Source organism: Montipora capricornis, chromosome 4 (genome assembly GCF_036669925.1).
Source record: "Montipora capricornis isolate CH-2021 chromosome 4, ASM3666992v2, whole genome shotgun sequence".
Taxonomy (NCBI): domain Eukaryota; kingdom Metazoa; phylum Cnidaria; class Anthozoa; order Scleractinia; family Acroporidae; genus Montipora; species Montipora capricornis.
Window position 1 is genome coordinate 40,372,673 of NC_090886.1, and position 12,500 is coordinate 40,385,172.

At 35.8% G+C, this 12,500-nt stretch overlaps 1 protein-coding gene across 1 annotated transcript in view; it reads left to right on the top strand.

The window, feature by feature from the left end:
• The window catches only part of LOC138046933 (ras-related protein Rab-24-like), a 19,350-nt gene that overhangs the window by 5,866 nt on the left and 984 nt on the right, over positions 1–12,500 (top strand). The window contains exons 3-8 of the mRNA XM_068893562.1: positions 2,867–2,945; positions 4,928–4,995; positions 5,782–5,881; positions 8,332–8,382; positions 9,205–9,264; positions 10,576–12,500. The exon at positions 10,576–12,500 is cut by the window's right edge and continues 984 nt beyond it. Coding sequence (XP_068749663.1) covers positions 2,867–2,945; positions 4,928–4,995; positions 5,782–5,881; positions 8,332–8,382; positions 9,205–9,264; positions 10,576–10,631 — 414 coding nt within the window. The 3' untranslated portion in view covers positions 10,632–12,500. The remainder of the gene's footprint in view (positions 1–2,866; positions 2,946–4,927; positions 4,996–5,781; positions 5,882–8,331; positions 8,383–9,204; positions 9,265–10,575) is intronic.

The following is a 12,500-nucleotide window of genomic DNA, read 5'->3' on the forward strand; positions in this document are numbered from 1 at the left end:
ATCAAATACCAACATAAAAGGGATTACAATTGGTGATAATGAAACAAAGCTGCTTGCTTATGCAGATGACTTGACTGCATTGTTATCAGATATTGCCTCTGCGAAGGAACTGTTAGACAGTCTTAACATATTTGAAAGGTATTCAGGTTTGAAAATGAATGTCTGTAAAACCAAAGCCATGTGGATTGGGACAATGAAACATTCGTCAGAAAAACCTTTGGGCTTGGAATGGTGCTTGACTGTTAAAAATTTAGGAGTAATCTTTTCCTTCAATCAGAAAATGGTATCTTCACAAATTTTTCAGGAAAAGTTAGACAAAATTCAGAAAGTTATAAATATTTGGAACATGAGAGGTTTATCTTTATTTGGGAGAGTGACAATTGTTAAAACGTTTCTGATACCTAAACTTTTGTATGTATCTTCGATAATCCAAAGCCCAATGGAAACCATAAAAAGGATGGAAAGAATGATTTTTTAATTTCTATGGAAAGGACCAGATAAGGTTACGCGAAATTCTGTTATAAACTCAATTAAAAATGGTGGGTTAAATCTCATTGACATTGAAACCCAAATTAAAGCATTAAGGCTCTCCTGGATTCCAGGTGTACCTTAGATAGTACCAAGAAAGGACCCTGGAAATCGTATTTTAATCATTATTTGAAACCTTATGGAGGAACCTTTCTATTGAAATGCAATTACGAATTCAAGGATCTGACTACTTTACTAAATGGTTTTTATTCAGATTTACTTCTTTGGTGGTAGGAGTTTAGAAATACATTTTCCGATATCAATTATGCACAAAGAATTATTTGGAACAATAAAGACATTAGAATAGACAATAGATCAGTCTTTTATAAATTGTACTATGAAAACAGGATTGTTTACATATGTGACTTGATATTTGAATCCGACAATAAGCAGTCTTATGATTTTTATAGACAAAAGGGTCTTAAAACAGATTTCCTGACATGGACAGGTTTAAGAGTATCAGTTCCGAAAGAACTCAGGTCGTGTGAATTGTTACCTGAAATGGACTCGGTAAATTTTAAAGTGCCCCTGTTATGATCAAAAACACCACTTCCTTTTTTCCTTCAGATTTTGAAAGTGTATTTTGCTTAACACCTGACTGGCAAAATTGTGAGCTTTGGGTTTTATCCAAAGGCCGTTTACTTCGAGTGTAAGTTTTGGATTTCACGGCCTGCCATTGCTCTCGTTCAAAACTGACTGATTGGACCTCAGAGGATTGGGTCCAGGGAAAGTGACGTCAAAGGCTCACTAGCTTAAAATTTCAGCGTGTGATTGCAGCTTATTATGTATGCAAAACGCGAGTTTAAAAGTCTGAAAGCCCAAAACTCCCATGCTGGATAATTATTATTTCTGTGGTGTACATGTACACACGCATTGCATTCTTAAACTTGTGAGCCTTTGACATCATTTTCTCCTCGATCCAACTCTCTCAAGAACATAATGTTAGTAATGGCGGACCATTAAATAGGAAAATTACAGTTAAAATAAAGAGGTGTCTTTTTGAAATCAAGGCTTAAAACGTGGGTCACTTAGTGTTTTGTTAACATAGTTTTGAAATCCAAAGAAAAATATGAATTGATTTTTTGGTCACAGGGGCACTTTAAACATAATGATATACAATTCAACGTTTACAGGGCTAAGTGTAAGCATTTTTATAAATTATTAATAACAGCTAAGGCTAAATTGCCTAATATGTCTAAGAAACTAATCTCGGATTTTGACATCTCAAATTCTTTGGAGGAAATATACTCACTTCCACAAACTGTTGCCAGTGAAACGTATATTTGGTCCTTCCAATATAGAGTGCTTAATTATATATTGTATACAAATTCAAAACTTTTCAAAATAGATTTGTTGTTGAGTGATAAATGCACCTTCTGTGGCTCTTCAAAGGAAGAGTTGTATCACCTCTTTTTTGAATGCTCCCATGTGCAAATTTTTTGGAAAACATTCTCTTCTTTATGGTTTGAACTTGTTAAGGAAAACATGACTGTGACTTTAAAAGATATTATACTTGGGCTTCTAAATAGAACTGATATTATAAACTATCTTATAATTCTCGGAAAACTGTGTATTTGGGAATGTAGAAAAGCTGGCATTTACCCTGATTTTAATATCTTTCTAAAAAAGTTAAAATTAAGTTTGAAACCGAGAAATATATAGCAAATAAAAATGGGACGTTTGCAAGTTTCAGGAAAAGATGGGAAGCAATTCTTGTTAAACTTATGTAGGTATTGAAATATTTATATTTATTTTAAAAAAATGTTGTTGAAAGAGAAAGTACATGTATCTGTAATATTTGTAGTGTTTGTAATCGTAATGTATGTAACGATTGTACTTTAAGTAATGTCCTTGGTGATGTAAGTGTTGTAAGTAATGTAAATAGGTAGTAGTATTGCAAGAGGTAATAGTAGTGTAAGTAATGTTAGTATTGTATGTAACAGTTAGTATTGTATGTAAACAGCAGTAGTAAATAAATAAATAAATAAATTCAGAGCTACCTTACTTTTTCAAAAACTTTAAGGAACTCTGAATTGGCTCCCATGAATTTTTTAAAACTTTGTTGATAGAACTTTTTGTTGCCATGGTAACCGATTACGTCACAACAGTAAGCACATTTTGTTAAGCAATAATTGGTGTAACTGTGTTTCACATGGTGCCATGAAAATTCTGTTATGTGATACAGTAAACTCACGTAGCTATAACCCTTCTAATAAAAAGGCCTCTTCAAAGTGATGAAACTGGTTTCAGCAACCTTAAGGGGAATTTCCTGAACACTGGACATATAGATGCAGACACAGAATCAATAAACTAATAGAACCTTTTGGGATCATTTCAGGACACAGCTGGAGCAGAAAGATATCAGGCAATGAGTGCAATGTACTACCGCAGTGCAAGAGCAGCTGTTTTGTGTTATGGTGGGTACTTTAATTTTCAAAGCAATGAACTACCTTTAGATGCAAATGTTTTTTAGAAGTGAAAAAAAGCAGAATTGTAAAAATTAATAACAGTTACTATGTAAAAGGGAAGTAAAAGTGTACAGTAATGTCAATACATTTGTAATTTATTACTTTATATCAAACTTTATTGGGCAAAGACCATAAATACATGTATACATTAACGTAGTAAGAATATAAATAAATAAATAAATAAAGCCCAAAAGGAGAGAGCATGAACGGGGCACTCAGACCCATGGGAGACCCATGAGTATCGCGATCTTCTTATAGTTTTGCCTATGCGCGAGCCGTCAATATTTCGTGTTATTGCCATCTCACTTTTGCGGCCTGTGATTGGTTCTAATGTTGAAATTGACGTTGTTGCACTGAATTGGGTTCCTGACGTACGCAAACAAATACGTTTCGCAGGTAGAAAGAATTGAAAATTCGATCAGGCACGGGTTGATTAGTTTACAGTTTTATTTATCCTTATGAATGATGGATCGCGATACAAAACAAATTGCGATTTTGAGACGGCAATACCACATTATATTGACGGCGTTAAGAGAAAATATATTCTGTATTGGACTCCGTCGCTTCGCGACTCCACCCAATACGGAATATATTTTCTCCCAACTAGCCGTCAATATAAATGTGGTATTGCCGTCTCAAAAATCGCAATTTGTTTTTAGTAACTATGGTGGCACGGACAACTCTGTGAGATAGACCACGTACGGGCCAGATCTACATTCATAAATTGACCTTAAGAGGGAGACAAAAATATTTATCAAAAAGGACTTACACGCAAAAGAGCCCTGGGCAAGTGAACATGATGGGAATAGCTATTCTGTACATACATGTACAGTGTTGCACAATTTTACAAATATACAAACAAAACATGAGGCAAAATATAAGTGCAGGTCTTGCAGGCCGGAACAGTGAGATAATAGACAGCTTTCTGGCCGTGACGCGTACTCGGGTGATTATTAAGAGTTAGGTAATTACTAACATCTATGTCAATGTAGCCGTGGATGGCCTTATAAAAGAATAAAATGTCTTTAATTTCTCTGTCGTAAGCAAGAGGAAGCATGGTCAGAGAGAGCAGTCTCTCTTTGTACGACATCTGACCAGGCTTTTTAAAAATGTAAAATCCATCTTTTGGGCTTCCTCTGTACTCACTTGATCTTAAGTTTCAGTGATTCAGAGCTGGGGACCAGACTTAAGTTGCGTAATGTAAGAAGGGTTTCACTATTGCTACATGTAAATAAAGAGACCTAACTGCAACTTCAGTTAACAATGAGCAAGTTGTTAGCTTTTGCCGTAATTAAGTGGGCATGAGAGTGCCAAGTCAACTTATCCGAGATAACTACACCCAAGTCCTTCTCCTCCTGAACATGCAGTAACTTTTCGGAGCCTAAAAAATAGTCGGCAAGTACATTGTAAATGTTATAGACATTACCTTGCATTTAAAAGCATTAAATTGGTTAGGTTAGATCTGTTAAAGCTTGCTGAACTCTTTCACAATCAGCTACCAAGGAAATAGAATGAAATAATATTATTTTAGTGTCATCTGTGTAGAGAGCAGATTGCATACCCTCTGATAGAACACTTGGCAAATCATTTATAAACTAAAAGAACAAATAGAGTGGGACTGAATATACTCCAATTGGGAACTTCAGATGTAACTGGGGCTCACTGAGGTAATCGTAAACCAGGCATGCATGTGGCCTACCACTCCATGTCGTTTAAGCTTTTGAAGTAGGACTGAAGGAGTGATGGAATCGAAAGCTTTAGAAAAATCCAAATAGACAAGATCTGTTTGAATATTTTTGTCCAGGCACCTTTTGACTGTTATTCTATTATTTTCTGCTGTCTTTTTGTTGTTTTGTATTTTTTGGCACTGTTGGTATTCTGGTTATTTTAAGGATAATTTTTATTTTGCTTGTTTTTTTTGTTTCTCACAGACTTGACTGACAGAACAAGTTTTGATAAAGCCAAATTTTGGGTGGATCAGTTAAAAGCTGCCGAACCTGTAAGTGTGACTCTTTCTCTCTTGAGTGTACAATGTACTTTCCTCCAATGCCAGCTGAAACCAACATGATCTTTGTTCAGATTCAAGGGAATCATGCATTTAATAATAAATTTTGTCACTTGCTATTAATTTATAAATGTAGAGGTGGGATTTTGGAGAAACTGAAAATAAAATGCTCAGGAATATTATTTCTTCCCAATCACGCATCTGAAATCCACCAGATGTTTACACCCCATTTATGTTTGCAAGGCAAGAATTGTGTCAGCTTTAGATTTCTTAGCTAATTGATTAAACTTGAGCTCGTTGTGGTCATTTTGCGAATAAAATAGGTAACTTGGAACAAACTAGGGAAAAGACGATTTTTCTAGCCAAAGAATTATAATAATTGTGTTTCGACTAATAATGGCTATTCAGTTTGTGGTTTTGGTTGTGAAGTCCTCCAACATGATTGGCTTAAAAAAAAAAAGCATTTCTGACATATTTTAGATGTGTTTGGTACTTGGTGTTTAAAGGCATTCTGTAAAACACTTCTGCCATTCATTGTAAAATTAATGATAAGAATTATTACTTAATTCTATTATTGTCCTTTTGCTGTTACAAAAAACCTTTTTCATTTTGTGAGCAGAATTCTGAATCAGCAGAAAAGAACTTTTGGCACAATGAGACCAACTTGGGAGCACTACTGAAGTTGCAAAATTATGTCCTTTTCAAGGCCATAATGCACGGATTTCATAACACCTGGTGACCCAATTTTGATTAGTTCATGTTGACTTTTGGTTTTATCAGGATTGTCACATATATCTTTGCGGAACAAAACTTGATCTGATAGAAGAAGCAATAAAGCCAAGAGAAGTGCAAACAAGAACAGCGGTGAATTATGCAAAAGGTCAGCAGCAAGGTTTTATCAAAGTACATTTACAGTGTACACTCCTCCAGGGGCCTTGGAGTACATTATTTTGAAAATGGTTGGGGTGGGGGGTGGGGGGGCGGGGGGTTAGGGTTTTGGTTTGCATCTCAGAAGTGTTGGGGGAGGGGGAGAGGTTTCAGAGAAAACAACCTGTAGGAAAACAGTGGGGTGGGGGGCTGTATCCCCCTCCCCCCAGCCCCTCTCTCTCCGCAGTGTGTAGGCATCAACATAAGCATCCTCAGCTTTGAGTACTCTGCCTTTTTGTAAGCGCCCGCCATTCAGGATGAAGAGAGTTCCATAATCTTGTTCCAAAGATTGCAAAAGACTTCAACTGTATGCTCAGTCGTGATTTGCTAACATAAGAGTTGCCCATAGCTGATGATCATGTATTATTATTTAGAGCGGTTTTCAATTGAGTGTTGAAAGTAATTAGCGAATTGCTTTGGTTTTGCATTTACTTGAATCAGTGATTGGTTCAAAGTTCTTGTGCCATTTTTTCAACCAATCAGAAGTGAAACCAAAACCAATTGTGGCTTGCGCTTGCACATTTTCCCGCGCTTTGTGTCGTCTACGTGTAATTACTTATACTTTTGATTGGTTTACTGGATTGTCTCCGTCCTTTTTGATTGACCAAAGTAATTACAGTACTTTGGTTTTGGTTTTACGATGGTCGATTGAAACTCGCTCTAAGAATGTTAGATGAATGATTAAATAGTTTCGGAATGTTCTTTGGTACAAAATTATTAGAGATAACATGCATAAGGGTAGATACTGTTTCAAAGTAAAGCATATCAATTGGCAGAATATTAGAAGAGACAAACAATGGGATATCATGGGATCTACTATTACAAAAGAAAATAAGGCAGACGGCTTGTTTTTGAGGAACAAGAATCTTCCTTAAATCAGACTGAGCAGCTTGGCCCAAGCAGCTATACCGTAATACATACAAGTTATAAGTTATACACATACAAGTTAACACATACAAGCTATACCGTAACAAATACAAGTGATCGATAAAATTGAAGAAGGATGTTTAATGGTACATGGTGCTGCAATCTCGCTATTAAACCAACAATTTTGCTGATCTTAGAAGCATTATGTAAATTTCAATGTGTTGTTTCTAAGTTAAGTGCTTGTCAATTAGGATCCCAAGAAATTTAAGATAATCCTTGTTTTCAAGAACTGTTACAGCGTTCACATTGTTATCTTGTATTTTCAAGCATATCATTCTGAAAATTAGGTTTCTTTTGCATGGGCCTAAAAATAATAAACTTTGATTTCTTTGCATTAATAGTTTATTTGCATTCAGCCAGTCGCAAACATTTTTCAATTCATTGTTAACTACGGCTTCTAGCGACTGCAAATTCTTGTCAGCATCATTATAGTAAAATTAATTTTTATCATCAGCAAACAAGGAAAACCTGAGTTTATCAGAACAAGTATACCGGTAAATGTCATTTTTATAAATTAGGAAAAGTAAAGGTCCCAGAACAGAACCTTGTGGGACTCCAGTGACCGAATTCCTTTTGGTAGATACGTGATTATCAGTTTGAGTTGTCTGAGTACAGTGAGCTAAGTAAGACGAAAACCAGTTATAGACAATACCCCTAATTCCATAATGATACAGCTTGCTTTAAGTAAAATGGAATGGTCAAGTCTGTCAAAGGCCTTTTTAAGATCAATGAAAATGCCGCATGAGACCATTTTCTTATGCAAATTTATCTAAATGAAATGCACAATGTCAAGTATTGCATTTTGGGTGGAGCATTTCTCTTGAAAACCATATTGCGCCTCATATAACAGTTCGTTTTTCTCAATAAACGATTTTAGATGATTATAGGTAAGTTTCTCAAAAATTCGATTAAAAATGGAGAGAAGAGAGATCAGACGGTAGTTATTTGGATCGGTCTCATCATAACACTTAAAGGCCGAGATCACTTTCGCATGTACATTGTAAACAATTATTATTTTTAGGTTCTTTTGAATTACCCTTAGGTCATAGGAATGTTGCCATAAGTTTTCTTTTGTGTGGTGTGACAAAAAATTCTTTGGTCCTTGTAAAAACCTGGTTCCTGGAAATGGCTGCGTGATGTTAAATCGCGTTCTTGAAATACTGATTGGTTTTAATTAAAACTCGTCTTGTTAGGCAGGCACTAGTTCATGCATGCAGATGACTGGGTGGTTGATGTTTGATATTAAATAAATGTATTAGGGGCTAATTGCCTCTCAACTCTTAAAAGAAGATACCTGATCAGGTTTATGTTGACCGTCAGAAGTAGTGTCAATGGGAATGAAATTTGTTCTTTTTTCAAGTCTAAAACTCTATGGGTGAATTGAGTATACCATCTTGTACCAAAATGTGTATTTTGCTAACTGTTCGCAACATCATGTAAGATAATAATAAATGCTTTCAATCTTTCCATGTCCAGATATTGAAGGTGATGTGTTTGAAACATCAAGCAAAAGAGGATTTAATGTTGGTGAGTTTTTACCACATTTGCCGTACTTAAAGGGGCTTTGTCAATGAGGGTGCAAGTGGCTGGGATTTGATCAGATATGTCCAGAAATGCAAGTTATGTAATAATAATTATTATTAGATGCATGCGGATTCAATAAGCGTCACATAGTGTCCCCTTGCTCCTCTCCCCATCATTCATCATTCATCGTGTCTCAGAATACAGACAATAATTATTAATGTCACAAAGTGTCCCCCAAATGCTGCTCTTCAAGTGAAGATAAACTGCTGCATTGACCCTGACCTAAAAATAAAGCTAAGTTAGCTAAGTTACCTTTACCCCAACCTTACTGTTAGAAATAGGTATACATGTAGGAAATGCTTAGACTTATAGGTTAACAAGGTTAACAACAAGTTGGAAAGATTAAAGGTTAACAAGTTAATGGAACATTTTTCAGTGAGTGATTAACCCATTGACTCCTGGGGATGAATTCCCCATTGACGAGTAAAATCGTCTGGCGTTAGACAGAGTAAAATACTAATTATGGCCAGTTCAGGGGTGAAAGGGTTAATTAACATGTTTCTGCATGATTTATTGTGTACGTCTGTGAGAAATTTGACTGTGGACAAGATTTGAAACAGTTCCCGTTTTCAAACTACTTTCTTGTAAAGTTGTTTCCTGTGGAGAGTTTACCTGGAAGGTAAAAGGGGGATAAATCTGTGAAGGAAGGGTGGGGTAGGATAGGATAGAGGCAATGGGCAAAATCGACAACAAAAATAACTTTGAAAAGTTAATGAATGCATTACTGTTAGATTGAATCAAGCTGTGTTTTATTTCTGTCAACAGACAAGGTTTTTGAAAAGATTGCTGAAGATTTCATGAAATCCAATAGATCACATGTCTCAGGTACAATATGATAAATTGGTGTTATGATAATTTTATTTCAGCACCAGCGAAGACAGCTGTTGCACTGTGTACACATTTGAATTTTTGTAGAGGTATAATCACATGATTTTGAGTGCATTTTTTTATTAAATGAGCATGATTAAACTATTCACCCCTGGGAGTGAAGTCAAGTGGGGGCATCCTGAAGAGTTTGAGGTGTCCATGGGTTAAGTCTTTTCAAAAGCTAACAAAATTACAGGTGAGTGCATTTTTTAGTCTTTAGTCATGATGGGTTGAGGTCTAATAGACGTGCTGTGTTTATAATCACATAAAGAAAGATACTCGACCGTCATAAAAGAACCTCATCACATAAAATTGTTAACACGGCACGTCAAAAGAATACCTCAACACATCATGATGGAAACACAAAATGTAGACCCCGTCACATAATGACAAAACCTCACCACAAGACAAATCTTAGAGACTCAAAGAATAAAGATTGCATAAGAAAGCTATTGCTTTCCATGATCCAGGGCTAGCATTTGATTGGCTATCTGTGACTTTCTTTGATTACTATTATTATTAACCAATTAGAATGCATGGGTTGTTACAGTGTATGTCTTTTTGCACTGAATTTCCTCTTTTCTACAATTTAACCTTAAAACTGCATTTCTCTTAGCCAATCAGAATCGATACATTGTAATTTTTTCTTGTATATTATCAAAGGGGACATAGTTTTTTAAAAGGGAGTAGTTAAAGAGGACAAAGCTTTTGAGTGTACGTGTATGTAAGGGTTGTTAACCCACTGACTCTCGAACGGCCCCTCCACTGTTGAGTAAAATCGTCTGACGTTAGACACTATAATCTCTTAAGGACGGTGCCTACTAATTAAAGATATTTTTGCCCCGGTGTGTGATTATACAGGAAATGTATATCTTAACAAGTGTTATTGAAATCCAAAAAGAAAATTGGGGGTAACCACGCATTTTTCAAAGATAATTCATGAATAATATTTGTTAAGAGCTTTAAAATACAAAGCAATGTATGGCGTTCTTTCTCAAATTGAAGCTTAATTATCTCTCAAAAATGCATGGTTTACACCCAATTTTCTTTTTGGATACCAAGAGTACTAACTAAGATCTACTTTTTCTGGATAGTTCAAAACCGCGCAAAATATCCTTGTATTAGTAAACATCTGCAATAGGAAATCAGAGTATCTGGAGATGCGCAGAACGTATGTGCAATAACAGTAGTAGGCACCGTCCTTAAGTCTCACTCCTCCTAGGAGTCAATGAGTTCATCTAAAATTTTAGCATTTTTTCCTTCATTTAGGGTCAAAGGGGGCTTTGCAGTTGGAAAAATCAACTTCAAAAAAGTCGTGTTGTTGACAGCGTGATGATCATAATATGGCCTGCAGAACTACGGTCATACTTATCGGCTTGCACCACTGACTCACAGTGCCGACTATACATAAGATTACTGTATGTCAAAGAGCTCAAAGCAAAATTTGAAAAAAATAATGTCCATTGGAGATGGTATGGTTTTTGCGTCTGAGAGACATGTGAGTCACCTCATAAAAAAGAGATAATTATTACCTTTGTTTACAATAGTTCTCTTTAAGTATTATTTTGTTGTAAAAGGTGTGTGTTTGGTCTGATTTAGATAATACAATAATGATTATTACCCGTATTTTATATTCTGACACTGACATAAGGTTATCTTTAGGGATGATAGTAATTTTAAAGATAATATAATGTGTTATATATCTGATCTGATCTTTAAAATTTGGTTATTTATTGGTAGAAAATAGTCTTAAACTAAATTTTCGGTTGGAACTGCAGCCTTCTTTAGAATAAAATATGCAGTTCTGATTGTGAGTTTGTCATTTAAATAAAATCATTGTTCTCCCTGGGGTTTCATCAAAGGTTTGTAAACAGAAGGGAATGGCTTCCGTTCATTCACTGCATTCTTGTCTTTTGTAGAGTACCACGATTCCAGGAAAAGTTCTTTTGTGCCAATTGTTAGCATTCTTTACTAAGATCTGGACGTAGTTGACGCAAATGTCATGGTCCGATTCTCTATTATTGCGTGTGCCTGGTTTGTGTTCGCTACAACGCGAGTTCCATGATCTTTTTGTTTCTCCAGCGGAAGTGAAATCGCAAAACCGGCACTTAACTTTGTAAACAATTCATTTCGTTTCAATCTCAATTTCTGGGTGGTCTTTGGGTTTCTTAAAATAATGTGCAAGTGTTTTAACAGGCTGAAATGCGGTCTTTCTAATAATTATTAGCTCTGCTAAGTATAATTATTTCGAACTTGCTCGCAGGTGCCCTTCACGTGTGGTAGGGTAGTAAAGGCTTTTGAATGCGTATCTGCATCTTGTGTTTGAACTGCAGTTGATGGCTTGGGGGTACAGCATTCCTCAATGAAATTGTCGGGGTAACCATTGATTTTCAAATCACTACATGTAAGTACCTGCTGACACTGGAGATCTTTCTCTGTGTCATGTGATGGAATGTTGTCCGTGTGGTCCATAAGGCACTAAATAACTACTGTCCACTTGCTTTGGGTGGGGCTGTGGGAAGTGAAATCCAAGTACTTGTTGGTGTCACTGAGTGACTTTACAGTGTACACTAACAACAGCGTTTCCTGATCGATTGACTGTGCTTCGCGTGTCAAGAAAGGTTATGGTTTGACTTTTGGGCGATGATGACTCTACAAAAGACAAGAAGGCAGTGAATGAACGGAAGCCATTCCCTTCTGTTTACAAAACTTTGATAAAACCCCAGGGAGGACAATGATTTTATTTAAATGACAAACTCACACTCATAACTGAATATTTTACTCTGAAGCAGGCTGCAGTTGCAACCAAAAGTTCAGGTTAAGATTATTTTTTATCCAAATATAACCAAATTTTTAAAATCAGATCAGATACAACGTTTTTTAACACATTACATTATCATGATGACTGATCGCCTTTCAAACACGTAAGCAAGAAGCATACTTTCTAAACGTGCATAGAGAAAGATTATAAGCCACTTTCAAAAATACCACAATACTCTGTTTGCCTTCCAAAAGTTTGCATAAGCATCGTTTTTGTCAATTTTCTCTTGGGGCCATTATGCAAAATTCTGTAGGGCACACAAAGAGTATTATGGTATTTTTGAAAGTGGCATATGATCAGTACAGTTTGTTTGTAGAAGGTGAATGTTTCAATGACTTATGGCGAGACTCTTTCCCTTTTGAACATTAGCGTA